Source organism: Centroberyx affinis, unplaced genomic scaffold, assembly GCF_046629955.1.
Source record: "Centroberyx affinis isolate AG114_WGS23_722 - 3 ecotype Tasmania unplaced genomic scaffold, CSIRO-AGI_Caff_v1 ptg000888l_1, whole genome shotgun sequence".
Taxonomy (NCBI): Eukaryota; Metazoa; Chordata; class Actinopteri; order Beryciformes; family Berycidae; genus Centroberyx; species Centroberyx affinis.
The window spans coordinates 226,340-252,804 of NW_027279477.1; the positions used below are offsets into that span (position 1 = coordinate 226,340).

Consider the following 26,465-nt stretch of genomic DNA (forward strand, 5'->3'; position numbering starts at 1 on the left):
GATTTCAAAGGAAGAGGAAACCAGGGATCCAAATGATGTTTGGTGTGTCGAAACAGAAGGGCCTGTTTCCCTCAGGCGGCTCTTCCTCACAGCAGATGTGACAGGAGAAGGTAGGGCTCAGTTGGATGTGAGGTCCAGCAGGGACTAGCCAGTTCCCCTGGTTAGTGTCTTGTTTGCGCTATCACAGGGCCTGCAGGAAAACATGCTTGACTTGGCTCATCATGTCACTGTAGAGCTGCAGGTCGTGGTGGAGAGTGCTCCTCAGCGCTGCCCTCAGCGCCTCAGTCTCCTCCAGCTGAATGACCAGCCAGGGGACAGAATACAAGAGCAACATTAACATCTCTGCGCTGCCCAAAGGTGGAGTTAGGATGCGCACTGTCCATATGCAGAGTGTCCTCAACCATAAAATGTTTGAGATATTATTTCTGTACTTAGATGTAAATTTAGTTTACATTTTTATAGATGGAAAAGCAGTAATGTTGCTTGTTTTTAAGAAGCAGTACCAAGGCAGCGACACAAAGTCTTCAAAATTAGAGAAATGCCACCAGACTCATTGGACACTTGAGCTCATTCAGTTGTACAGTACATGTCATAGTAGGTCAGAGGGATAACACCTCCTGTTTCTCAGGAGGAGTTCAGTCAGACTGGTCGTCGATCGATGAGTCAGTGCATAAAAAAAAGCATGAACTAAAACTCCTTAACATTATGTCACATTATGCCCTCACTGAACCTTCAGGCATACCGATTCTACTCTAATTGCTTTCATTACGGACAGTCAATTTCTCTAGATCTAGTTTTGCCTTCTCCAGCTGCTGCTCCAGGAAAACAGTCCTGCGACGCTCCTCCTGGAATTTCTGTTCGGCCTCCACACACCGCTGGTTCATCTCTTTCTCTCTGCACATCAAAAAAAGGATGTCTCAACAAAATATCTCATTGTTAGACAAATCTAAAGGATTTTGTGATAGTGGCTGTAGAGATGCACTGATAAAATGTTTTCACTGCAAATTTTTAAGCCTCGCCTGATATTGAGTGCTGATTTGAACCTGATTATTTTACTAAAGAATACAGATTTAGACATTAAGATAGTTTGGGGACACTGGACAAAAATGGTTGCGATATAATCCATTTTATCCATTAGAGCAGTAATTCTCAAACTTTTGGATATCAAGGACCCCTACTTTAGTACGCATTAGGGCCTCGGACCCCCATTTGATGAGATTTTGTCTCTCAGACCAAAAACTGAGAATACTTTTATTGTTAGATGATTTTGTCCAGAATTCCATGACTATCTGTATTGTAGGTAGAGAGATAACAGTGAAACTATGATCAAAACAGCCATTCTTCTACATTCTCTAATTGTGTTGAAAATTGAAATAATGAAATAATGCTGAAGTTTAACAATTCATCAATTTGCTGGGGACCCCCTGGAACCCCCTCAAGAACCCGTGGTGGTCCCCGGACCCCATGTTGAGAACCACTGCATTAGAGCGATCTAATATCATTCTAGGTGTGAAAAAGGCAGAATATCAAGCTGCTTTGCTTTAATTTAGGCCACATGTGGCTCTTGATTTAGAATTTTAGCACTGAAAAAAATCTCTGATACTGGTTTTAACCTTAATTCAGTCAAATACTGTACTATTGTTGGTTTCAGTGCATCCCTCAGTCCTGATGTTATTGATTAAGTGATAGCTATTCATAAAAAAAGGAAGACATTTTTTTTAATGTAAACACAGAAAACAATAACAAAATAGTCCCTTGCAAGTGTTGGCCATGAAAGAAGCACATACAGTGTCATTATAATCACTAGAATGTTATACACCTACACAGGTAGTAGATGGAGAGCAATACAATGGCCAACAAAATGTGTTCTTCATGCAAAGAATGTTGCAGAGATTAAATTATGAACTATTACTTTGTCTGAAGGATGTTGACTAGCTCTAGCAGTCTGTCTTTCTCCACGCTTGCAGCCTGATAGAGGGTTTTATACTCAGCACACTGGGTCATCAGCATATTCACCTCAGCTGAACAATGTGTACATTTCGAAGGCCCTGAACCTCTGAGAAAGGAAGAAAAAAACATTCAAGTTGTAGCTGACAATTCATAACACAGTGGTATATGATTCACTGCATAACAATGTAAATCCCAAGTACAGGAACTGCATGTAAATTTACCTGAACTCTACACTACCTCCTACAGCAGACACCACCAGTTTATGGCCAAGTTTCGAAACAGAACTGGAAGAAAGGAAGACAAACAGAGTCATTTGAGCAGAAATGCCCAGCAGAATACACTAACAAAGCTGTGAGGCATTAAACAAAATCAATAACCTGATAACAGCAAATCTCCCATTGGACAGAGTTAATTATTAACCCTTATTTTGCCAGACAAGATAACTAAGAACCCACTCTTTTTCACAGCATAGGAGATTAGTTTAAGATAGGAGAGTTACACAGACAAATACAAGCTCAACAGTCTTTAATGTCTCTCAATGACCAATTCCATTAGAGCAAACTAACAATATTCATATTCCAGTGATGATCTAACATGATCACTACTAGCACACATACCGTGCAGAGGATATTCTCTTGTTACTGTCTCCCTCTTCTGGGGAATATCCTGAACTGCGAATTGTTGTCTTGATGCTGGACTGACTGCCCCCATCCTCTCTCTGCAACAGTTGTACACACACATTTACACACACACTGGATCTGAATGAACGTCTGAATCACTGCGCAAACAACTTTTCAACTCAAATTTCATGCTGCTGGCTAAGAAGCGCAGCGCAACGTCATCCTGACTGATGTGTTCTTAGATGTCGCTCCCACTTAAGGTTTGTTTACCTTGAAGGAGAGCTGCTGGATTTCCTTCTCTAGTTCTTTCACCTTGGCCTCCTTCTCAGAAACCATCTGCTTCAGCTTCTGGATGAGAGCGCTGTGTCTGGAGGGCTCGCTGCTCAGCTGCTGACCCAGGTTCTGCTGGGGCTCCTGCACATCTTGCTGCTGGCTGAGCCGGCGCAGCACCTCCTGCATCTGGGTCTGCTGCTTCTGCCAGAGGTAGACGAGATGCAGAGCAGACAGTGTTGGGAACAATGTAAGGCCTCGTCAGGGAGGACCCTTGTTTCTGCAATATGTCCTTCTGAGGTTTATTTTCACTCGTAAATGTGATGCGATATCACTGATATTTGGTCTGCATAACAAGAACTGAATTGTATACACTGGCAGTCAAAAGTTTGGATACACCTGATTGAATATACTATGTTTTTCATTATCTTAAAGCCATTTTGATCTAAAGGCTTATGCTTAAATGCTTGAAATTTGTTTCTTAGACAAATATAAATAGTGAAATTGATGCCAATGTATGAATTTCTTTCCAAAGCCTTTGCCTTTCCATCAAGGCAAAGGGCGGCTACTTTAAAGAATAGTTTTGATTTGTTTAACACTTTTTTGGTCATAGTTTTGATGTCTTTACTATTATTCTAAAATGTGGAAAATAGTAAAAATAAAGATCAAAATGGCTTTAAGAGAATGAAAAACATAGTACATTCAATCAGAAGTGTCCAAACTTTTGACTGGTAGTAAGTAAAGTATAAATTGTTCTAGTACTTCATGTCTCTCAAGGAGTGTTAGCTGAGTCTTTCATCAAATAAAAATTATCAGATGAGCTTTTAATCACATTACTCACTCAACCATGTTTATCTCATTACCAGAGCTACAATATTAAACATATGTAATCAAGCTCACCGTACCTACTGTAAAACTCATTTGCACTATGTGTGTATCCATGTAATAGTTCACCAAGGTTCAATATAATCATAGATGATTTTCCCGTATCTAATTCCTTACCAGTAGGGCATCCACAAGCTCATCATCATGTTTGCCCTTATCCAGTAGGGTGGAGATCTGGACCTTCAGGGTTTTGATCTCAGCGGTCAGAGATTTGTTCCTGGCCTTGGAGCCTTCCAGCTTCTTCTTCACATCCTCATGGTCTTTCAGCAGCGCCTCATAGTCCGCTGAGATCCTCTGTCCAGTCATGGCAAATTGAGAGAGGATGGCCTTAGTACAGTACAGGACCAAATTCACATTTCAATGATTAAATTCCAGTCACAATGAATGGAAAACATCTGGCTCGTACCTCAAATGCCTCCCTCTTCTCCCTCTCGATGGTGCGGATGTAGCCGAGGTTCCTGTCTTGAGGGGGAGTTTTCTGAAGAACCCGGACCCCCAGGAACTCCTCCTCCACACTCAGGACACTTGGCTGTCTCCGCTGAGCCGACTGGTTCAGCTGCTGCTCCAGGTCCCTTATCTAGGCTCAAACGGATAGGAAAGGCCACATTTTCCTATGAGCATACATTCGGTAAAACCTTTCTAGCTTGGAAGATTACATTACTAAAGGTGGCGCCGTTTAGGCTCCTAGGCCTTGGAACACCCTGCCCGAGAGAGTGAGGCTTGCCAAATCTGTATCATCTTTTAAAGCATTCCTCAAAATGTACTGAACAGGATATTGCATAATGTCCCGTTTTGCTCCTCTTGTTTTATGTTTTATTTGTTATTTTACAAGCTATGCATCTCCTCATTTATTCTTGAATCAAGAGGGCTCTCCCCTATTCAGGTGTTTAATTGCTTTTTGTGTGTTCTTTTTTTATGTCTGCTATCATTTGTCCTCTCTTTTAGTGATTCTGCAAAGCACTGTATTGACTCTGTAAAGCTCTTTGCAACTTTGAAAAGTGCTATATAAAAAGTGTATTACTATTTTTATGATTACATGTTTTGCAAATGATCTATAAAGGGCAGTGAGTGAGATGTCAGTTAGCAGATAGTTATCATTTTCTTTAGTGTTTTCATTTAGCTCACCCTTGTCTGCAGAGCCAGGATCTGCTGAGAGCGACCCCTGAAGCTCCCTGGGCAGCTTAGTAATTGCTGCAGGTTGACCTCCTCTCCAACCTCACTGATCAATACCTGCAGAGAGAGCAGACATTTTTATAACGTAGCAATCAATATTTTATAAGACAGAAGTCATTGATTAATTATAATCGTATCAATAATTGATGTGTTCTTCTCAACCATTTAGACTGGAAATATAAAATCATGCTACTACCTTCTGGGCTACTTTCAACTCTTGTTTGACGGCTTGAATCTGGTTGCGATATTCTGTCATTTTGAACTGGGCAGCAGCTAATTTTTCCTGCAGAGATTTCACCGCTGGACTGTCCTGTGAGTGAAAACATATTATATATGAGTTATCGTCATTAAAATGAGCAGGATAACATCAAAATGTCCTTTTGATCAGTTCTCACAATAACAATTACCTCACAGTCTTCAGATGACCTCTTATCTTGTGCCTTTGTGTCAGTCTTTTGCCCGGGTGGAGAGAGTAATGAAGCAGCCTGCAGCTGTACAGAGGAGCATGAGATTCATTCATTGCATCATTCATTCATTTAATCACTTGTTAATTTAGACAGTCTTTCATCAGTCTGCAAAGTACATATTACAACAATATATCATTGCTTAGGAACATTTGGTCTAAAACATCTAGCAATTAAATTTCACTCTGACTTTTAGAATTATTAAATCGTTCATTTTATAATTCAGCATGATATGTTTCAATTGTGTGTTGAATGATGAGTATCCCTCTCCCAAAGAGATTAAACTAACGCACAAAGTGGTTACCTCTTTTTCAAGCTCTTTGATTCTGTTGCTGTTTTGCTTGGACTTAACCTTTTCTCGTTCAATTTCAGCAGTTAACTCTCTGTTCTTCTTGGACAGTTCAACAATCTTGGTGGCTGCTGCATCTCCTGCCAAGCCTGATGTGCCTAAACAACATGGATGTGCCATGAAGAAGCTGTGAAGGCATCTAGAACATCACCATTGTGCAAAATAAGTGGCACTTGTTGCATTATACCTGCTAAGGCCAGTCTTTCTTCCTCTCTTTTCTTCTTCAGGTGTTTAATTTCAAAATCTTTTTCACTCTGGAGTTTGAAGAGACGGCCATTTTCATCCCTTAGTTCTCTCACTTGTTCTAGCAACTGATGATTCTCATTCTGTAGCAGTCTATAGGGAAGCAATTCAAATTAAACAGACTGCAGCATAATTAATTACAATTTGAGAACAGGAGATTGATTTTTAAAAGGGTTCTCATCCATGCCATCCAAGAGATCAGAACGGATTATTGTGAGTAATTGCTACTGTGAAAAAAATATATTCTCTTGATTCACTATTCATGTAGATGATAGAGATTTGCCACAAAGAATACTAATGTGTGCTCTAAGTGTCATTAAGTAATTTCGGGCGTCACTGAGAAAAGCTACTGTTGTGAATGCATGAGCCACTAATTGAACACTTGTAAAACTCACCTCTCCTTCAGATAATCTGCATGAGAAGTGCCTTGCTCAGCTAGATTCAAGTCATCCTGGGTTTCAAGCAAGTCCTGAGTCACGCTGGCATTAAGTTTCCCTGGTTTCGTCTCCTTTCTCCTGTCTAGTTTCCTTTGAAGAAACTTCGCCTGCTGTTTCTGCAGAGCTTGGAACTGAAGCCTTAAGCGGTCATTCAGTCCGTCATCATCCTCCATGATCTACAATTTATAACATAGCGTTCATAAGGCCTTGAGAAAATAAGGAAGTTCTAAAAGTGGAAAATTATGTTTGGAGACTACGCTGTATGACAGTAAGGCCTCCCGGCAGCAGCTAGTGTGTGTCCATCCCTGTCAAAGTGTCAGCAAGCAAGACACTGAGTTCCTACCGGATGCTGGGTGCCACAGATGGCCGACCCCACATTCTGACCCCTCTGCAGAAACATATGCATACTTGTTGTTGTCCTGTGAAAACCTTGTAACTCTAATTTTGGTGATTTTCATATTTTAACGTCAATATGGACCTCAATGGGTTGAGACAATTCTCAGACCTGTTGGGCTTATATTTATTGGATAATGTCGAGAAATGCGATATGCCATCAAGCTAAAACCAAGGGCGTTTTTTTAGTTCCTGTAAAGTTGACATTTTGGAAATACAAGGTTTTCAAAAGACAGAAATTCACAGTTAGGCTACACTGTCATGTAGGCTACAAAATGACATTTGAGTGGGCTGCTCTGAGTTTTGTTGTTCATGACAGACAGACATAACGTTAGCCTACTGTTATTATCACTGGTGACCAGAATCATTGGTGAGAGACCCTAAACAGACTGTCCACTCCCGACTTATTAGAGGCATATGTGAGCAATATATTTCGGTAATACACGAGATAATAAAAGTTTATAATAATATCAGTGTCTGTTTTAGGCTGTATCAATTAACGTTAGCGAACGTAAGCTGCTTAAACTTGGCTCAGTGTAGTAGGATAAGTTTAGCCTTAGTTTTAAGTTAAACATTGGCCTACCAGCTGGATGTTAAGACGTTCAGTAGAAAAATAACTCACCTGTCATTTAGTCAAGCAGCGTCTTGGTCAACAAATAAGAGGCCGCAGGTAAATAAACTGTACTTCCTCATCATCTCGAACACTACCGTAACCACAGCAACGGCACTCCAGAAGACACAACAAGTGGAGATCTCGCGGGATAGTGTGAGTCCTGGGCGAGAGCTAGAATGTAGCCATGGAGACGGAAAGTGATGACGGCTGCGTTCATTCAGTCCTAAGAAAATCCCCATTTACCACTGAATACTACGAATAACTTCATAACAGTCGCGTTTGACCCGCCATGGTTATAAACCACAACCTGAAAACATAATCGCAAAATAATAATAATAATAAAAAAATAAAAACTTTGTTTTGCAGGCCGCAAGGAATTACAATCAATAAGGGAGGATTGTTTCGTGTGGAAATTGAACCCCTGTCATGTTTCATTCAATACAGGCTTTCATAACAAATTCCTATGGAGAAGTCAAGCCTTTCTGTTGAGTTCTCTAATATGTAACATGATAACACATGAATGTCACAGAGCCCCAGATGGACTCACATAAGGCCAGGAAAAGCCCCATATGAGGTTTTTACAGCCTAGATTTGGCCTAGTACTTGTACCATGTGAGAGCTATGATCAGAATAGTCATTCTCATACACACTCTAACTGGGGTAATTACAGTGAAAAGTGACCTCTATGCTTTCCTCTTCAGTTTTTGTTTAGTGCACACTATAACTTTATAACTGCAATTGCATAATGCTGAAGGAGTTCCAGTCAGACACATTCAGCTTGCATGAGTAACAGCCTACTCTGTGACAATAGTCCACACAGACCCTAAGAGGTTTTGGGAAAATGTAAACATTTATTTATCTATTTAACAATTCATTTAAATAGAATTTCACAAATATTTGCCTGGTCATCTTTATTTTCAGACAAAAAATGGAAACACAAGTGTCAGAAAAACATTTTTATAATTCTGTGCACACCGACATTCAACACTAGATTTTGTGAATAACTTAACAAGGCGTCTATTTAAGCAAATCACAAAGTAGGCTATCTATGATTATATGATAGGTTTCCATAGGCAACCATGCCGTCAGTAGCTGTACCTCAATTGGTTTAGCTCATACAGTACATCTCATGAAGACTTGTGAGGCTGCTGTAATGAAACATTGGACCCATCACAGTTTAATAAAAATGCCTTACAATACATATGTATAAAGGCTCCTGGATGAAAATCACCCATTTGAATTCAATTATCAAGAAGTATGATTAGAAATTTCCCTTTTCCAATTCCTGAATGATGGCTTTAAATACTTGTTTGGTGGGATAACCTGTAACTGAATCTACTCAAACACCATTTTGTTTCGGTGATATGAGAGCAGTCAGACTACACCTGGCCAACTTTCTAGGCCTAAGTCTTCCATGAGACGCTCTTAATACAGATAGATGCCTATTTCAAAAAAGTAGGCTAAGGTGCAAGTATTTTCGTTTGGCAAAAATCCCTATTAGTACATTAAGGGGGAAAAAAACAGACAAAATGTTCAAGCTACCTGCAATAGTGGTCATTTTTAAATCTACACTTAGCCTATCTCATACTCAAATTATTAGATTTTCTGGTTTTGACATTCCACTTGCACACCATTCAAAATAAGAGGCAACCAAAGTTTGTCAAGAATGTCACCTGTCCCCACATCTCGCACGTCAGCAAGTCTTCTCTCTGTCTCTCTCACACACACACATACACACAGTGTTAATATAGTCCTCAAACAATTCAAATTATCGCACTTCCTTTACCCTCTGGTATAAAACTTCGAGGATAACCTGGTTTCAAATAAAACAAAAGTTGGGTTCGAATGAAGCGGAGGACCAGCAACCAAAACTACTTCCTCTGTAATCAATAACTTAGAACTATTTACAGTAGAGGTGAACTGTTGAAGGGATGTGTGCATACAAAAATTATGACACATCTGTAAAAATAAATGGTCTACAACACCTTAATATGAGGTAATATTAAGGGACGTGGAGTATTAGAAAAAGAAAGTCCATGTTCATTTGTGTTGCAGTTCCTTCTGGGCTTCTCTGGGCTTCACAATGTAATCTCTATACATTGAATATAGGACACCTAAAAACAAAACAGAGGAAATAAAGTTACATGAAGACCATCGTAGAGATTTTACCATGAACACCCACTATGTAAAATTGAAAAACAAAATAACACAAAAAAACACTTTAGCACTGAGTTTAAATTGAGCCTTTAGAGTTATGAATATGGCTGAATAAAATAATGAACACTGGACAAATCCAGATCTATAAGCTTCAGAAATAATTGTGTTAGTAAAAACAAAAAACACAATAATCTTACCAAGAATAAAGTATGACTTGTCAAAAAAAAGCACTCGTCTCTAGTTTCTCAATAATCAATAGCAATGCAATTAGGCACAATTTGAAACCATGCAGCTCTGATCCAAAGCGGCCTGTGACACTGTACGTACCAACAGTCATAGCTCCCACCACAAAGCCCTGGGCGGCTACACGCATGTGGATCAGGTGCACGGACATCTTTGTATCTCCACGACTTTTCATTTTCATTAGTCTGTAGCCCACGATGGCAAAGAAGCCAGCCATTCCTTGAGGGAGCAAAGAGACAGACAGATTCAAGTAAACATACTAACTAAAAACAGGTTTGTTCAGAATCTAATAATCATAACAAAACAGAACAAGCAACAGGATACAGTTTAACAGTATATTAACTTTATGATAAAAAATAGTTGTGATATCACTTTAAATGAAAATTTAGCATAGCCTAACTATATTTTAGGCTACTTTTCTTTTTTCTTATGATGATGTAACCATCAGGGCACAGGATGTACTCACCGACTGGAACAAATGGATTCTCCTTTGCTTTTCGCAGGAACTTGGACTCATTCTCATCATAATCAGACATCTTGACTGAAATAAAATAAAAAATAAAAAATATATATATATATTCGTGTATATTAGTAGGACGCAACTTTCAAAACATAGCCTGCTATGCTAGCTCATCCACGGTGGGTGGGACTCTCCAACTGTATCTGTAAAGACACTACTGTAAAGTCAGGCACAAAAACTCAAATTATGGGCTTGCCCTCTACTAAACCCTACTGAACACAGTTTAATGTGCTATCCCAAGTTAGATTTCCAATTTATACAATGTGACATGGACTGACCAGAGGTTACATATCAAGGGCAGAGGAGGAGGGTGCCGTATATAGGCCTAGACGACCCTTATCTCGCCTACAAAACGTAAAATGCAATGATCATTGTGCAATGCTGAGTTATATTACCGACTATCTTTCTGAATTGGCTTACATTTTAATCGAAGGTCAAACAATAGAAATAAGAACCGAGACAGAGAGATTATTTTTTATAGCAGCTTAACCAGCAGATAAACCCCACATCACGCTAAGTATGGGTGGAGACGGTTCTTACCTTCTTAAAGACTACAACCCTTTTTTTTTTAACTGCTTCAGGAGAAATTATCCGGCGTGGTTTTACAAGCCTTGTGTGTCTCTGATCTCACGTAGTATCTGTTAAGGAAGTAACTCGCCGGCGCCGCTATCTCGTGTGATGTAACTTCTGGACACGCACGTGTTGACGTCAGCAAGCTGTCGGTACTGTGCTGCGTTCATGTCCTATGGGAAACGTGGTAAATATGCAACCCCTCTTGAAAATACCGTTCGTGTCAGCTGCCATGTCGTAAATGCTTCTTTAGAAACTCGTGTTTTGGCGTTGGATTCAATTTTCACCTTCTTACTGAATTCAAATTCAATTCTACAAAAAGTTCTGTCTTTTTCACGTAACCATCCAGTTTTGCCGAAGATTATTCTCATAGGGCATTGAACGCAGCATAACAGCCCTACTGTTTAGCCAGAGATGGGCTTTGGTTTAGCCCCCAGAATTTGCAATTTAGATTTTTAAAGATACAGTTTCATCACAGGAATTTGACATTTTTCAGCGTTTAAGCAGGAAGAAATAATACATAACATTTAAAGATAAAATCATATGTAATGTCTCTGTGTAGACTGTAAAACACACCACAGTCAAACTGGGGGAAGTATGCTATTTGAAAGAGCAATTACAAAATCATCTGACTGTGAATATCTCCTTATAAAAACCTTGTGCAATTTAGGCCTACTGCAGTAACTATGGGTTGGTAGCCTAGTTTTTAGAAGGAAGTAGATATAGGCTACATTATTTATGCTGAACGAATGTGAGACACCAGCCCAGTAAGAAATAAAAAAAATAAAAATAAAAACTTTCACATTAGTTCATTTTCCCTGTTATAATATACACAGATTTAACAATCAATGCCAAAATATGTAGCCTACAACAATCTTTATTCTTTTCTTGTATTTTTTTTTTAATCAAAATCCCATTACAAAACGGTGTAGGTAGGCTACCTTTGGTGACTCACGCACCTCCGCCCATCCCATCAGATAAAACTGCCTTTCTTTCCCTGTTTCAACAGGACAGGTATCAAATTACGGAAGCAATACGCTCTGTGTCGTCTCACTGTGACTTTGCAATATTTGAGCGAAGACGGAATACGAGTGAAACCTCTCTCCTCGCCTATGTAATCTCTGGTGTGATGTAACCGGTTGTCACGTGGCACGTTTCTGCAACGTGCTCGATCTGGCCGGGTCGGGGGAACCATGGTCTGTGTGTGTGTGTTGGAAGGAGTGGGGTGATGGTGTTCTATTATGAGCTTTAAGTGAAAGTAGTAATTCCATTCTGATTAATTGAATTTATCTAATGTATTTTTTAATGACTGCAATTAACTACATTTAGCCTACTGTTTGTTAGTTAACCAACACTTCTGCAAAATATGAACGGGAGCAAGCATGGCAATAATTACCACTCATACTTCTACTACTAGTAATAAAACATTATTTTTAATTGTTTTTATTTATTTGTGTGTTTATTGTTGTACAAATTGTGTACAAATTACAGAAGGAGTAGAAATAAAAACACTGGTTGTGATTGTGTAATTGTGTTCATGTGATAGCTATACAATTACATGCAAAAGCACAGACTAATGTCAAGGAGGCAGAGGCTAGGACCCAGATGCAGACAGTCGAGGCAGAGAGCTTTTCTGAAGCTTGAAACTTTAATAAAGACCTAAGGCCGAGTACAAATCAGAAAATCCAAAAAGCAAAAAACACAACAGGCTGGCAAACAAAGGAAGACAAAAAACCCAACCTGGCCGGCAACAAGACATCCACAGGAAAACAGGTGACGAGGCAGGTAACACGGGAACACAACAAGGACAGGTAACACTGGGAAACACAACAGGAACAGAGCAGGCAACTAAACAGACAAACTGACAAAGACTACAAGGAACCAAGACAAGATATACACACAGACTGATTACACAAATGAGGGACAGCTGGCTGGCAGGGGAAAGTCCGGGAGGTGATTGGCTCATGAGAGGCAGGAGAAAGCAGAACAAGGACACAAGGCTAATGGGCTGATGACAGACAGGTGTGGTGGAAGCAGGAGGGGGGAACAGGTGAAGAGGGGAAGTCCGAACACATCTGGAGGCTGGCAGGAGGATGGCAGGACTGGGGAGTGAAGGGAGAGATAGACCAGAACCAGGGGCAGAACACGCAGACAGGGGCAGATCATGACAACTAAATACAGACTAAATATCTGGTATCTTCACAATAGCCGCCAGACTGGACACCAGAAACAGCTCTGAAGAGACTGTGGCACTTCCTTCATGCAATTATGGGCAGTTAGTTCCCTCTGATCATGGGCCAGGGCCTGACTGTCGTGCACAATAATACAGAAAAAGAGAGGAGGGAGTACAATACAGAAACCATCACCCACCCTTCAATTGTATTTGTATATCTGTGCTGTGGAGAAGGCTTTCTGAAAATGAATACACTAAAAATGTGTCTAACTTGCAGATGAGTTGGAGTAGGCATAGATTTATATGCTAAATGTAAGAAATGACTGGGTGTCATCATGAAAACATGATAAAGGAGATAATAGGCATCCTTAACTGGCAAGGTGAGCTAAAGGGAAGCTGATTTCTTCTTATTCATTAGGCTATTATGTCCATTTTACATTCATTTCCATTTTGTAGTGTGGCATTCACACTTCAGTCCATACCACCCTTAAATTCCTCTGATGATAAAAACAGGTTTACTTGCATATCGTCCAATCAGTTCTCAACAAAGCTTATACCAAGATGTAGTCTGTGCCAATCCAACCATCCAAATATAGTTTCACTTTGTTTGATGGCCCTGAGAACTGAACTGTAAACGTTATAAACCTTAAGCAACTGTGAGTGAGGCAATGATGCAGAAGGAAACGTCCCCATCCAGTGGTGGATGGTTTTATAGCAGCCTAATGCAGTGGCTTAGGAGGTATATTTTGTGTTAAACGCCTGTCTTTTTAAAAAAAAAAAAGGTCTTTCACAGATACCCTGCACTCTTATTCACCCAGAAAAGTATTATTATTGTTGTTGTTATTATTGTTGTTGTTATTAGTATTATCATCATCTAATTTCTTCAGTTTCTCAATGTACAGGAGAGGATGTGAATCATTTAATACACTTAGAGGGCTTGCATTGTGTACAGCAACGATACGCTGATGTATGTTTTCATAATTTTCAGGTGAGCAAAGTTTTCTGAATGTGTATAAAGTACTGTTACAAATGTAGTAGTGACTATGTGAACGATTGTGAGTTTTGGAGATGCAAATAGGTTTATATGCCAGCTTTACAAGTTCATTGTCAGACCTTCCCACAACAGTTCATGTTTGTCCTCGCTAATCACAAGACAGGGAATTCTGTAGTTGGATCCCCCTGTAGCCTAGTATGACACAGACTGTGTGAATGTACAGGATAGTGTCAGATCATGAAATTTTGAGCCACAATTTACGCAGATATTTTAGGTTGTATGCATTATTATTGGAAATAAGAAAGTAATAGGTCCATCCATCCATCCATCTTCAAAAACCACTTATCCAAGGTCGGGTTGCGGAGGTAGCAGTTCCAGCAGGGGGCCCCAAACTTCCCTTTCCCTGGCCACATTAACCAGCTCTGACTGGGTTGCGTTCCCAGGCCAGCGTGGAGATGTAATCCCTCCACCTGGTCCTTGGTCTGCCCCATTGCCTCCTCTCAGCTGGACGTGCCTGGAAAACCTCCCTAGGGAAGCGACCAGCTGCGGCCACACTAATCTGACGGAAAATAATTATTGACGGATAAATTTCTGTCCATTGGGCTGTTTTGGAGCGTCAAAATGGTGGGAGAGGCAGGAATACAGCTTTGCTCATAACGGTGCCACTTAATAGAAAAAAGAAGAAACAGACTATACAGTGGTATACTATAAATTAAATAAGAAACTGACCTGGAAAACCTCCAGTCTTCCCAACATTATACCAGGCTTTCTCCATTTTATCTTTGTTTTTGTTGATCCGTTGTGTCTGTGATTGGCACTATTTTTTCCAAGACAAACGTAGGAATGCCTCTGATTGGCCAACAGATGGTGACAAATCCCCTGTCCAGAAAAAGTTCAACTGGGTTGCGCTTTCTGTCCATCAAAACCACTTTTTTTTACAGTCTATGGTCAAAACGGATGGAAATCTGACAGACGGACGCATCATCAGTCCTGTCCAGACAACAGACAGCTTTTATTGAAAATGAATTGAAATGAATGGAGACATACAGACACAGCGGATCAGTGTCGCTGTGGCTAACGTAACTTAAATACCACAGGTAATAACATTACCTGCCATTAAAGTTTGTGGTGTCAATACAGGAGGTGGCAGGCGTTAACATCTCAATCCTTGGTACTGCTACTGCTACTACTGCCTGAGTAAATTCAGTAAATATGTTCAACACTGTTCCCCCTATATATCGCCTATTCTACTGTGGCAGACCGCCACGGTAAAATCATGACCCGCCATACTAAAAATATTTTCTGTAGTAATTCAGTAGAGGCGGTGCTGCTGAAAATGCGTACGTTTTTTTTCTGTTAATCACCTTCGTGATTGAAGTGACAAATACAACAACCCAAAACCAAAAAAACAACTCAACTCAAAACCAACCAGCGCTGGGATGACTGGAGGTTTCCCAGGTCAGTTTCTTATTGAATTTATACTATATAGTCTGTTTCTTATTTTTTCTATGAAGTACCGTTATGAGCGAAGCTAGGCTACTGTATTTCTGCCTTTCCCACCATGTTGACATTCCAAAACAGCCCAATAGACAGAAATCTATCAGTCAATAATTCTGTCAATAATTCTGTCCATTTTCGGTCGGATCAGTGTGGCAGCAGCTAGTGGAATTCAACACATGCGCCATGGGCCTGTCCTGGATTGTTACTGGTCAAATACTTTGCGTATGCTCTACTATCAGAACTCATAAACAGAAGAGTTTGAACTGTTCATTCACCGAATATCACACACAGTCACCGATAAGAAATTTGCATCACACATTTTGTGGACAAGCACAGCCAACAATTACAACAATTTCAGGTGAAGCCATCATCAAACTAGACGGCAGTAGAGCCCATACCTCCGCCAATGCTATGCAATTGTAAATATTTGCCTGTTCCATATGTTGGATTTTGACTGGACCTGAAAAGGGACATGAGATCTGCCTGTTCAAATTCTAGCCCCCTAGATAGTATTTGATCAGCGTCATCGCGGTCGCCACGGCCATATTGTTGACATATCGCTACCTACAGCCTACAAAAACAAAATCCTAGATCTCTAAATATAAGATGGATTGTAAAAATGGGTTCATGTTCATTAGTAATAAAAAAAACCGAAATAATCTAAACAATTCATGACTTTACAAATAAGTGGGCCTATATATACGCTATCTGACTAAGACATCTCCCAAAGACATTGAGCAAAACGTGCTCAATGACCTTAATCAAGAAAATATTTAAGACATTGTTACTTTATTGGGCAGCATTCACTGGAGTGACACAGGAAAGATGGGGCTGACATGCAACAAACCAAATAATGAGTAAGACTTGAACCTATGACCTTCACTTCTGCAGTGTGTACTATAAGCCAGCTCCTAGACCACTGAGCCACTATAACCTTACTCAAAGTTCACTTCCCATTTGTGTTTCCATCGTTGTGTTCTGCTTTTCTTAATTCCTCTCTATGACTAGGGAAAGACTGGGGAAAGTTATGATACACACCTTGGCTCTAGTCTTGCTGCTTTCTCTTTATATTGGGTTAATGACAGTATTTTGCTTTTAGAGTGGCCAGTCCACTCCCCTCAGTTATTTAAATTCTTGAGACTGAGAGGGGCACAGAGTAGGGGAAAACATCAGAGAAGGTTCTGGTGGGACGGAAGCCCAGACCAGCAGGGGGAGACCTGCATGTAGACCCAAAGACAGGCGGACTGCCACTACCTCTGGACATGAAAATGTCTGTCTACCCTAAATGATAAGGCATAAAAGCAATCATTTTATGACTTGGGTTCAATTCGTTCTCCAACCAGGAGATTAAGAAAAAACAGTAGAGAGGAAGATTGAGGGGAAAAGTACATTAACTTACATTAGAGTTGAACCCTTCAGCAAACTGAGATCCCTTGATTCCCTTGAACTACACAGGGAGATGAAATATCTGGGGCAAGACAACATATCCATATTATCTGATGTGTTACAGTGAGTGTTGTCAAGTCGTGTAAAGTTTGAGGTCACTACTTTTGTACATTTGTGAATGAGTGGTAGGCCTATCACACATCTAAAATACTCAAGAAGCTCATGTATAGGCCTTCCCATGTGAACGATTCTGTGCCTTAGCTCTGATACATGTAACAGGATTGTTAAAACATGTCGAAGTTCGTCAAAATTCATTCTAGTATTCATTAATTTATTTTTGCTATTTTTATTTCTTTGGGGAAATGTTTTCATATCCTGTATTATTTTATGCAAGTCCCTTTTTAATTTGTTTTGTTCAAGCGCCCTCACGTGGGGAGTCGTGGTAACCATAGTAACTGGAATCGCTCAGCTTTCCCTCTTTGCCTGCTGACGATTCCAGACTGGTATGTAGTGAAAACAGCCCTGCAGTGTTTCTAATTGGAAAACCTTACTCCCGTCTAAATCAAAGTGCATATAACGTGACATGAATAGTGTGGCCACGTTTTGTGACTGTGTTTGAGTTGCTAAATTGAACTTTCATGGTGCTACGTCGAGTGAAATCCAGCTGGCTAAAAGTCTGTTAGTCGTTGTTAATGGCTAGCTGCTGTACCTCACGCACGGAGCGTGCAACTTATATAAAATGGCAATTGCTTTGGTGTGCTGATTTTATTCTGATTCTAATGTGTAGGGGCAGGAGCTGAATGTGTCTCAACCACCACTGAACCACATTGATTTCTGTGTTATCTGACAGGTATGTTTATAACTTATATGAGGCGTAGTGTTTCTGCTCATTATTTTTTATAAGCACTGTGTAAACCTTTGCAGAGAAAGTTATTTGCTATATAAATATATAAAAATTGGTCCATGGTTGTTTATGTAGTAAACTCAGATGTTACATAATGTACAGTGTACATTTATGAATAAGCTTTCGGTTGTAGCAGGAGTGTTTTTTTTTTTTTATTATTTTTTCATGTAACAAAACTATACGATCACATTGTGTAAAGACTATACCCTTTTGCCTGCTGACGTTTCCAGACTGGGGCAGGAGCTGAATGTGTCTCAACCACCACTCAACCACATTGATTTCTGTGTTATCTGACAGAAATAAACAACATGAACCTGAGAGAAGTTGTAGCGTGGTCTCTTCAGTCTGCTGTGTCAAGCCGAAATTGAGGGGTTACATACACAAGTAATGATAAATCAACCAGGATTACAATTTACAAACTAAAGACCAATTTGGGTTCAGTCATTAGATTTTTGCATTGGATTACCATACAAACCGAGAAAGAAAGGCATAATCACAGAGGGTGAATCCCCTTATAGAGATTCCACAGTTCATATCAAAGTTGCCTTTACTGCAAAATGCATAGTTTTAGCCCACATTTAAGTCTATCAAAACGTGTAGACTTTTTGTACCAAAGAACTGGAGAAATGCCATCAACAAATTAGCCAAACCTTAACTACAACCTCAAACCAGATTACTTCTGTTTACCCCTTTAACCCATTTGTAGAACACTGTCCTTTCCACTTAGAATACATTATACAGATCTAACCAGATGTAACACAGCAAGAACCCAATCAAGCATATTAATGAGCATTTGCTCATAAATATGCTTGTTTGGGTCCAGGGGTGTTGGAGGGCGAACACCTGACTGACTGTTGTTTGGAATTTTAGCTCACAGTAGCATACAGCACACCCTCAGCAACAATACACTGCATTGGGTCGGCCTATTTGAAATGGCCAATAACCTTTTGAGAGTTACCACAATGATCATGATGAACTTGTCTTCAATGTATTGCATGTGAGAGGTAAGGAGAGAAAATGTAACGGGAAAAGATGATTAAAATCAACTATTTTACCCTCACATGCAATAATTTCAAAGATTTTACTGAGTTAGTTCATATAATATCAAATCGATTTATCTAGCACTAACCTGTGGATGGCATGTCTGGGGATACAGATGTGCAGAAAAGAGGAATAACTTTTTGCATAGTTGATATGGTAGGCTGATAGTATATCAACAAGCAATACATGTGTTTTGCTTGAAAATAGCATTTCAGCATCTGTACTAGCGTGTCAGACAGCCTTGTGACTTGCTTTGAACACAATTAAAGACATAAGAAAACAAGAGGCAAGCTTAGCCTGCGTGAATATCAAAATGAAGCTGAGAGGAAATAGCATTTAACTTGTTTATTTAAAAATAATACCTGACAAAAAAAAAAAAATCGCCAAAACTATTTTGACTGTAAGTAGCCCAATACTTTACAAAGTAGGCATGTTTGCCTGGCTCTGGGTAAAGAACGGTTAGCAGTCAAAAAGTCCGAGGCCTTAGTAAATTAATACAAGCTTAAATAAATTATTGTGAACAATACAACATATGAATCTACAGTTAATTCAAAGTATTAGGCTACATTTGCAAGATACACCTTTGTTTGCTCGTCGTATCAAGCTGTCCCCCCCTGCAGCAGACCAGTGCACTTGCTGTAGGCCAGTGGTTCTCAAACTTTTTCACGTCAAGGACCCCTAAACTGACACAAATTAGACCACGGACCCCCATTTGATTTTGTCCCAGGGTCCCCCATCTGATAAGATTTTTGCTTTCAGATGTTTTATTACAGAAAGTGTATGAAACCCATGACCAAAATAGTCATACATTCTGTCATTGTGTTACTTATGGATGAAATTGTAGTGAAAATAAATGATTCTCCTTTTTGCTGGGGACCCCCTGGAACCCCCTCAAGGACCCCACTTTGAGAACCCCTGCTGTAGGCTACTTGCTTCTCCACCTCCTCCTCCTCTGACCTTTATGCCTTATGGCAGATCGCAAGCAGGTGCACCACACAACTGTTCACTGGTAACTTAAGAGCTAACATTATTGGCGTTAGATCAATCATGACCAATCAATTTACAAACTCTTCATCCCTTAGCTAACGCTAATGCCTACCTGTGGTAAACAAAAAAACCTGAGGTGAACAGACTATGCTGTGAGGAGCTGTTTCTCCTAACTATCCACACATCTCTCCTGTGCTGGCTTAGATCTTCAGTCTCTTTCCCCATAGCATACAAACTAACCCCGGGGATTTTATTGCTCTCATTACTACAGCCGTGTATAACGCAGACCACCATCGCTATTTTGTAATACATCCTAACGCAACAGAAACGGTAATAGACAATAGAGATAACGCTAACAGTGGCTAGCTTCCTATTAGCGCTGCTGTCACCTAGGCCAGTGGTTCTTAACATGGGGTCCGGGGACCACCAGGGGTCCTTGAGGGCATTCCAGGGGGTCCCCAGCAAATTGATGAATTGTTAAACTTCATTATTTTGTCATTTTAGAATGACTATTTTGATCATAGTTTCACTGTTATCTCTCTACCTACAGTACAGATAGTCATGGAATTCTGGACAAAATCACATCTAACAATAAAAATATTCTCAGATTTGGGTCCGAGAGACAAAATCTCATCAAATGGGGGTCCGTGGCCCTAATGTGGACTAAATTAGGTCCTTGATATGAAAAAGGTTGAGAACCACCGACCTCGGCTGTCACTAGTTGACAGCTGACAGCTGCAGCGCTGTCAACATGGCCACGGCGACCGTGATGACGCTGATCAAATACTATCACCACATGGCCAATCAGCTCTATGGGTCCGTTCCAATACCCATACTTCCATACTATTTAGTATGCCAGAAAAAGATTTAGCATGTCCCAATTCATGCATGTCAATGCAGTATGCCAGAAAATACCCGGATGCCCTACTACATCCGGTCGAATTTTGCAGTATGCAGGCCAGCATGCTTTTTTGGCTATTCTGACCCACAATCCTCTGCACAGCGGAAGACACGTCACTTCGACTGAGCCGCATGCTGAGCCGCCAGAGAGAGAAAAAAACAAAACAAACAAACAAAAACAAAAAAACAGCACTAACAAATGTCAACAATGACGGACAGCAGTGGAACGTCGACCGCTGCAATGACTGACACCACATTCAAGTGTAAAGTATTTTTTTTATTTGTTGCAACTCGCGTGTATCATCAATACATCATTGCTGCACGAAGCTAAGTGGAGAAATGAGTGCAAATGTCAACCCATATATGAAGGAAAATTAGCCTACTTCAACTTTTTACTTATTACTATTAACTTCAACTCAGTAACCAGCTATATTATATCTATACTATATTGTCTGTTGTATGTAGTTTACTGGAGTTACCCCTCATACACTTCAGGAGAACTTTGATGGGTTACATTAGATTCTGTAACTTCATTAACGTTAGGAGTTTCAGCTGTGTAATGTTTCATCATACTTTCATTGCATGCTTTATTGCAATAGCTGTCACCAAACACAATGGCACCATAGTATTTAATACACAGTATTTAAATAGGGTCACTGTGCTTTGTGTGTAATGAAATGTGTGACCTGTCAGGTTCTGTGACACTAGAGGACCAACTATATTAAAAAGTGTGAAAAGTGTTGACGAAATACTGTTTGTGCTCTACAGACAGATCTACCTATGACCACTAAAGTTTGTCCCATCACAGCTTTCAGAAAATTCGTATCTAATATCTGAGTAGATAAGGTCACACATAACCAGCCATCACAGTGTGTGACCCTGACTATAGATACTATGGGGGCAGAGTTTTTGCCAATATGTCTACCTATGAAAAATAATGTATGTGTTAAAGATTGGTGCAAACATTTACAGTGGTTATACAGATGAAATTCCTCTTCAGGTCACAGAATCTGATGGGTCACAGAATACAGTGTAACAATGTCAATGTTACCGTAACTGGACTTAACTTGAAACATAATTCATGTTTAATGTCAGGGTCTGATGAACATACCGAAGGACTCATAAAGTGGAGGACAGAAAATCAAGACCTCTTCACAGGCAAAAGGAGCTGCCATGAAAGGTTTTGAGTAAGTAACAGTCTGCTGAAATGTGATAAAAGGAGCATTTGTCATCGCTGGGCATGTTAGGTGTTGTCTTGCATGTTATGGTTTCCCTGTCCCTTTAGAATGTATGTGGAGAAAAAATAACTACAGGGAAAAGTCCAACCAGCCTGGGTGAAGAAAAAGTGGGAAAATTTAAAACAAAAATACAAGGTCAGTTAGGAGTTTTATGTCTGCCTTTGATCAGTCATTTACCATGCTTTACTAACATTACTTCTCTTCTTATCTCATTTGCAGGATCTAAAGTGTCCTAGATCGGGGGTCAGCACAGAGGGAGGGGAGTTTTGAGTTTGAGTTTTTATTAGGACCTCTTTTAGCCAATGGCTACTCTTCCAAGAGTCCTTAACATTAAAACATATCAGTAAATCATCATCATTATTACATACACATTTCAATACATATCAATAAGACATCTAAAACTTAACAACATTAATACATATCAATACATAACATTAACACATACCAATACACTCAATTTATTGTACACAAATTAGTCCCAATAACCGTCTAAAGAGTCTTAAGGAGGCAACAGCAGCCTCCTGGAAATGGTATGGGGTGATGGATGCGGCATTGGGCAGCAAGCCATCCATCACCCCACCAGTGCTCATCTCATCAGCAAGCCAGGAGACTGTTGTAGTCTCCACTCCCTCTGTTGCTGACCCAGTCATTCAGGAGGACAGTAACATTGATACAAGTGCACCAGGGAGAAAGAGAAGGAAGGAGGAGAGCCAGGGAGGCCTAATGACCTACCTGGAAGAAATAGACAAGAGAGATCAAAGGCGAGAAGCAGAGCCAGCAGCAAAAAGAGGAGCAGAGGTATGAGGAAGCCAGGGCAAGGGAGGAGAGAAGAGACGAGGAGGCCAGGGCAAGGGAGGAGAGAAGAGAGGAGGAGGCCAGGAGGAGAGAGGAGGAGGCCAGGGTAAGGGAGGAGAGAAGAGAGGAGGAGGCCAGGGTAAGGGAGGAGAGGCGGGATGAAAGATTTTTTGCGTTGTTGGAGGCACTGATCAAAAAGTAAAGATTAGTTAAGTAAAGTTGTATTTATTTGTATTTGTATTTTTATTTAACAGTTAATTACTAATTATATTTATGTTCGCCTCAATAAATGTTTACAAATCATCTAACCTATCGTTATGTGCTGTGTCAAAATACTGTATACTGTGTACTGTGTTGACTGTGATGATTGATGATGATTGACATGACTTCAAAGTTACAGGTGAAACTGGAACAAAGTGACGCATTTATTACACAGTACACAAGACACAAGTCATGATCATTAGATGTTTTATACATAACGCAATAACATCCTCACATAGGCATCGAGCTCGGCTTTACTAACAAAAACACAACAAAAACCTGCATTACTGTGCATTCTAATGGTGACAATAATCATGCTCTTGAAGCGCTGGAATACACTCAAGAGGGGCAGACACTGCTGCAGCCAGAAGATCCCTGACACCCGCACCTGTTTCCACCTCCCTGTTTCCAGGTTCTGGGCTGTTATCTCCTGCTTCAGCAGCTTCCTCATCAGGCTCCATGATGTCTCCATTTTCCAGGCAGAGGTTGTGGAGGATGGTGCAACAGGTGACAACAACAGGTGCGAAGGTGTGGCTCACTTCAAGGGACTTGAAAAAGATGGATCGCCAACGGGTCTTCATCATCCCAAATGCTCGCTCAATAATGCACCTGGCCCTGGACAGCTTGTGGTTGTACCTGGCCTGCACAGCATTCAGGACAGGTGCACGATATGGCGTCATCAGACGGATGGGGGCAGTGAGACATGGGTAACCACCGTCACCCAGAATACATCTCCCCTCTGGTGGGTAGAGCTGCTGACTGTAAACAGGGCTGTTTTTCAGCACACGGGCATCGTGAACAGACCCAGGGAAACCACAGCATATGTCAATAAACTTGCCACGATGGTCACAGATGGCCTGGAGCTGGATCGATGCGAAGAGCTTGCGATTATAATAACAACTAGCATCTTCTGCAGGGGGCTTGATACGAATGTGGCAGCCGTCAATGGCACCGACTGCCACAGAAAATGCTGGGGAGCCTGCTAAACGGGCAAAGCCAGCACCCACTTCCTCCATCTGGTCTGCTGGTGGAAACCGGACAATCCTCTTGAGGAGCCCACCTACTGCCCCGCTGACCTGATGTACCATTCTGTGGACAGTGGTTTTCGGGATGTCAAAAGCCCTTGACACTACCCTATACGATGCAGCATGGGCAAGCCAGTATAGAAAAACAAGTACATGCAGCTCTTTCTCCCATCCATGGTCAGCTTCATTTGTAAGAGCAGTTGTAAGTGCGGCGATGGAGTGTCTGGACAGGCGAAGGTCAGGGCGGAGGTTGGAGGCACCGTCAAAGAAGAGCTGCAGGATGGGCACGTGGGGGTTCAACCGGCAGTATGTTGTGGGATGGACATGCTATGAATATGACAAATAAAAGAGATCCAATGTTATGCAAAAGCCTCATTTGAATTCCTGAAAAATCCTATTCTGCCTGTTGTATGCCGTTTTAGATTGGTACAACTGTTTTATATAACTATTGTCAATCCTGCCAACACTGTTAGGGTGGTGCTAGAAAAGCTACATTATCATTCATGGTTTATTTACACTTTGAGATACAAAGACACTACATGCTAGGACTGCAATGATGTGATTATGCACTCACATTTCTGAATCAGAATCAGCTTTAGTGGCCAAGTATGTGAACACAATATTTGTTTTTTTGTTGCTCTCAATGTACTTACACAGAATAGACATACAGCTAAAAACAAGGACAACAAAGCTGAACAAAGGTAAACATAAACATTTCACTTCTATATATAAACAACCACTGACATTTGTAAACAAGAGAGAGTAGTGCAATGGTGCAAAGATGCTGGAAGAAATATGGGATCATTAATGCAACAATTACTTTATCTACATGGATTAGGTTATCCGACAGTATATACAATATACACTGTGCTCAGGTTTATATTGACAATGATGATATGTAGTCTACATGTTAAAACCTATAGTTTAGTAAGGCTGCTTCCATGCAGACAGAACATAGTGCCAGCAGCTGCAATTCAGCCGCATAAGAATTGTTTAAGTGAACAAAATAATCACGAACATAAGATAACAACAAAAGGACATGACTATGAAAGTAACAGTGACAGAGACATGCATTATGTATTTTTACTGTGGTGCATCTAATACTGCATGCTATAATGTACAATGACGTTAAAACTACATACATTACAAAGTAACAGCAGCAGAGCTCTCCGGGTTGATCTCCGACGGTATGCGCGTCTCTGACGAGCTCGGCGAATGGCGTTTTGATCTCCATGGCAACGTTTTCAACAATCTTCAAATTTTGCGCAAGGGACTGCAACCGTATTACTGCGACGGATATATAAGCAAGAGGGTCAAAGTTCAGGACGCAATGTGATGACGAAATAGTATGTCCCAATTGTCTGCCTACTACATGCACAGTACATACTTTCTAAGGGCAGATGTAGTACGTAGTGTAGTAAAAAGAAAAAGTATGCGATTTGGAACGCAGGGTTCGTCTTTTCAGTGGCCATTGGTCTGCCCTTCTACCACTGTACCATGTTTTGGTAAAATTGGCAGGGCGGTTATGTCTAAACCGGAAATGAGCTCTCCAGTGCCTCCATATTGTTTGATTGGGCCAATAATAGAAGGTCAGCCTCTTATGTCTGCCTTTAAGATAGCTGAATAACTCAAGCAACGTTTACTGAAGAACTTCAGACATGTTACAGAGTTCAGAAAACACTTAACTAAACTAATGCCTGGACACAAGAGAGGTAACAAACTATACAGCAGGTCAAAGCATACTCGAGCAGTGACTAACCAGGCAAGGGAACTAAAATAATATGCGCCAATGTAACACAGCTAGGTTAAATGAGGAGACAAGATGCAGCTGTGCTGGCTGACACTGGCTGGAGAAAACACTAGTGACCTCTGGTGGGCAAACAGGGAAACCCAGGAGCTGAAAGAAAGCAGAGAGACTAGGGAGAGAGAGGCAGAGAGGGAGATGGAGACACGTCCACAGAACATTGCGAAAACATAACCCTTGTCCTAGGCGGAGGTACTTCTGTTTTGTGAGATCTGATTAAGTTGTTAGCTACAGATGACACATGAAAATCTGAGGCACAATTTGTTGAAACCATCAAACCATCCTGAAAGATGTCAAAGATTTTTTTTTTTAAATCATTATAATGTAGGTAAAATATCAGTTGAGTAGGAGCTTCAGCAACTGTTGCGCCCCCTGTACTTACCATAGTGATTGCTGTTTCAGGCCAGATTAGTGACAACAGGCCAACAAATTCTCTAGATTTGAAGAAAGTTGTCCTCATCATTGTCATGATCAGCATGTGGCACTTTTGCAATGCATTTAGTTTGTGCATGTGTCTTCTTGTCAATCTATCCTAACTAAATCAAAAGGTCACATTTTATGTTTGCAGGG

At 40.5% G+C, this 26,465-nt stretch overlaps 3 protein-coding genes across 4 annotated transcripts in view; all 3 read right to left on the reverse strand.

Annotated features, from left to right (window-relative positions):
* On the reverse strand, window positions 1-6,564 carry ccdc13 (coiled-coil domain containing 13). The gene is made up of 14 exons (XM_071521429.1): window positions 6,350-6,564; window positions 5,899-6,047; window positions 5,667-5,809; window positions 5,306-5,389; window positions 5,095-5,208; window positions 4,851-4,955; window positions 4,132-4,302; window positions 3,843-4,019; window positions 2,841-3,044; window positions 2,568-2,668; window positions 2,172-2,234; window positions 1,913-2,056; window positions 774-894; window positions 1-439 (listed from the first exon to the last, which is right to left on the reverse strand). The coding sequence occupies exons 1-14, from the start codon at window positions 6,562-6,564 to the stop codon at window positions 182-184; spliced, it is 2,049 nt and encodes a 682-aa protein (XP_071377530.1). The 3' UTR covers window positions 1-181.
* A 1,774-nt stretch (window positions 6,565-8,338) lies between these two features.
* higd1a (HIG1 hypoxia inducible domain family, member 1A) overlaps window positions 8,339-26,465 on the reverse strand; it is a 102,492-nt gene continuing 84,365 nt past the window's right edge. Inside the window, exons 1-4 of one of the 2 annotated variants that reach the window (XM_071521425.1) lie at window positions 10,858-10,995; window positions 10,264-10,338; window positions 9,882-10,016; window positions 8,339-9,511 (exon numbers count right to left, since the gene is read on the reverse strand). In XM_071521425.1, coding sequence (XP_071377526.1) covers window positions 9,438-9,511; window positions 9,882-10,016; window positions 10,264-10,333 — 279 coding nt within the window. In that variant the 5' untranslated portion in view covers window positions 10,334-10,338; window positions 10,858-10,995 and the 3' untranslated portion in view covers window positions 8,339-9,437. Of the gene's footprint in view, window positions 9,512-9,881; window positions 10,017-10,263; window positions 10,341-10,857; window positions 10,996-26,465 lie in introns of those variants that run through there. The other variant, XM_071521426.1, reaches the window with a different exon arrangement.
* LOC139645649 (putative nuclease HARBI1) lies at window positions 12,850-25,325 on the reverse strand. The gene is made up of 3 exons (XM_071521430.1): window positions 25,239-25,325; window positions 23,455-24,418; window positions 12,850-12,989 (listed from the first exon to the last, which is right to left on the reverse strand). The coding sequence occupies exons 1-3, from the start codon at window positions 25,323-25,325 to the stop codon at window positions 12,850-12,852; spliced, it is 1,191 nt and encodes a 396-aa protein (XP_071377531.1).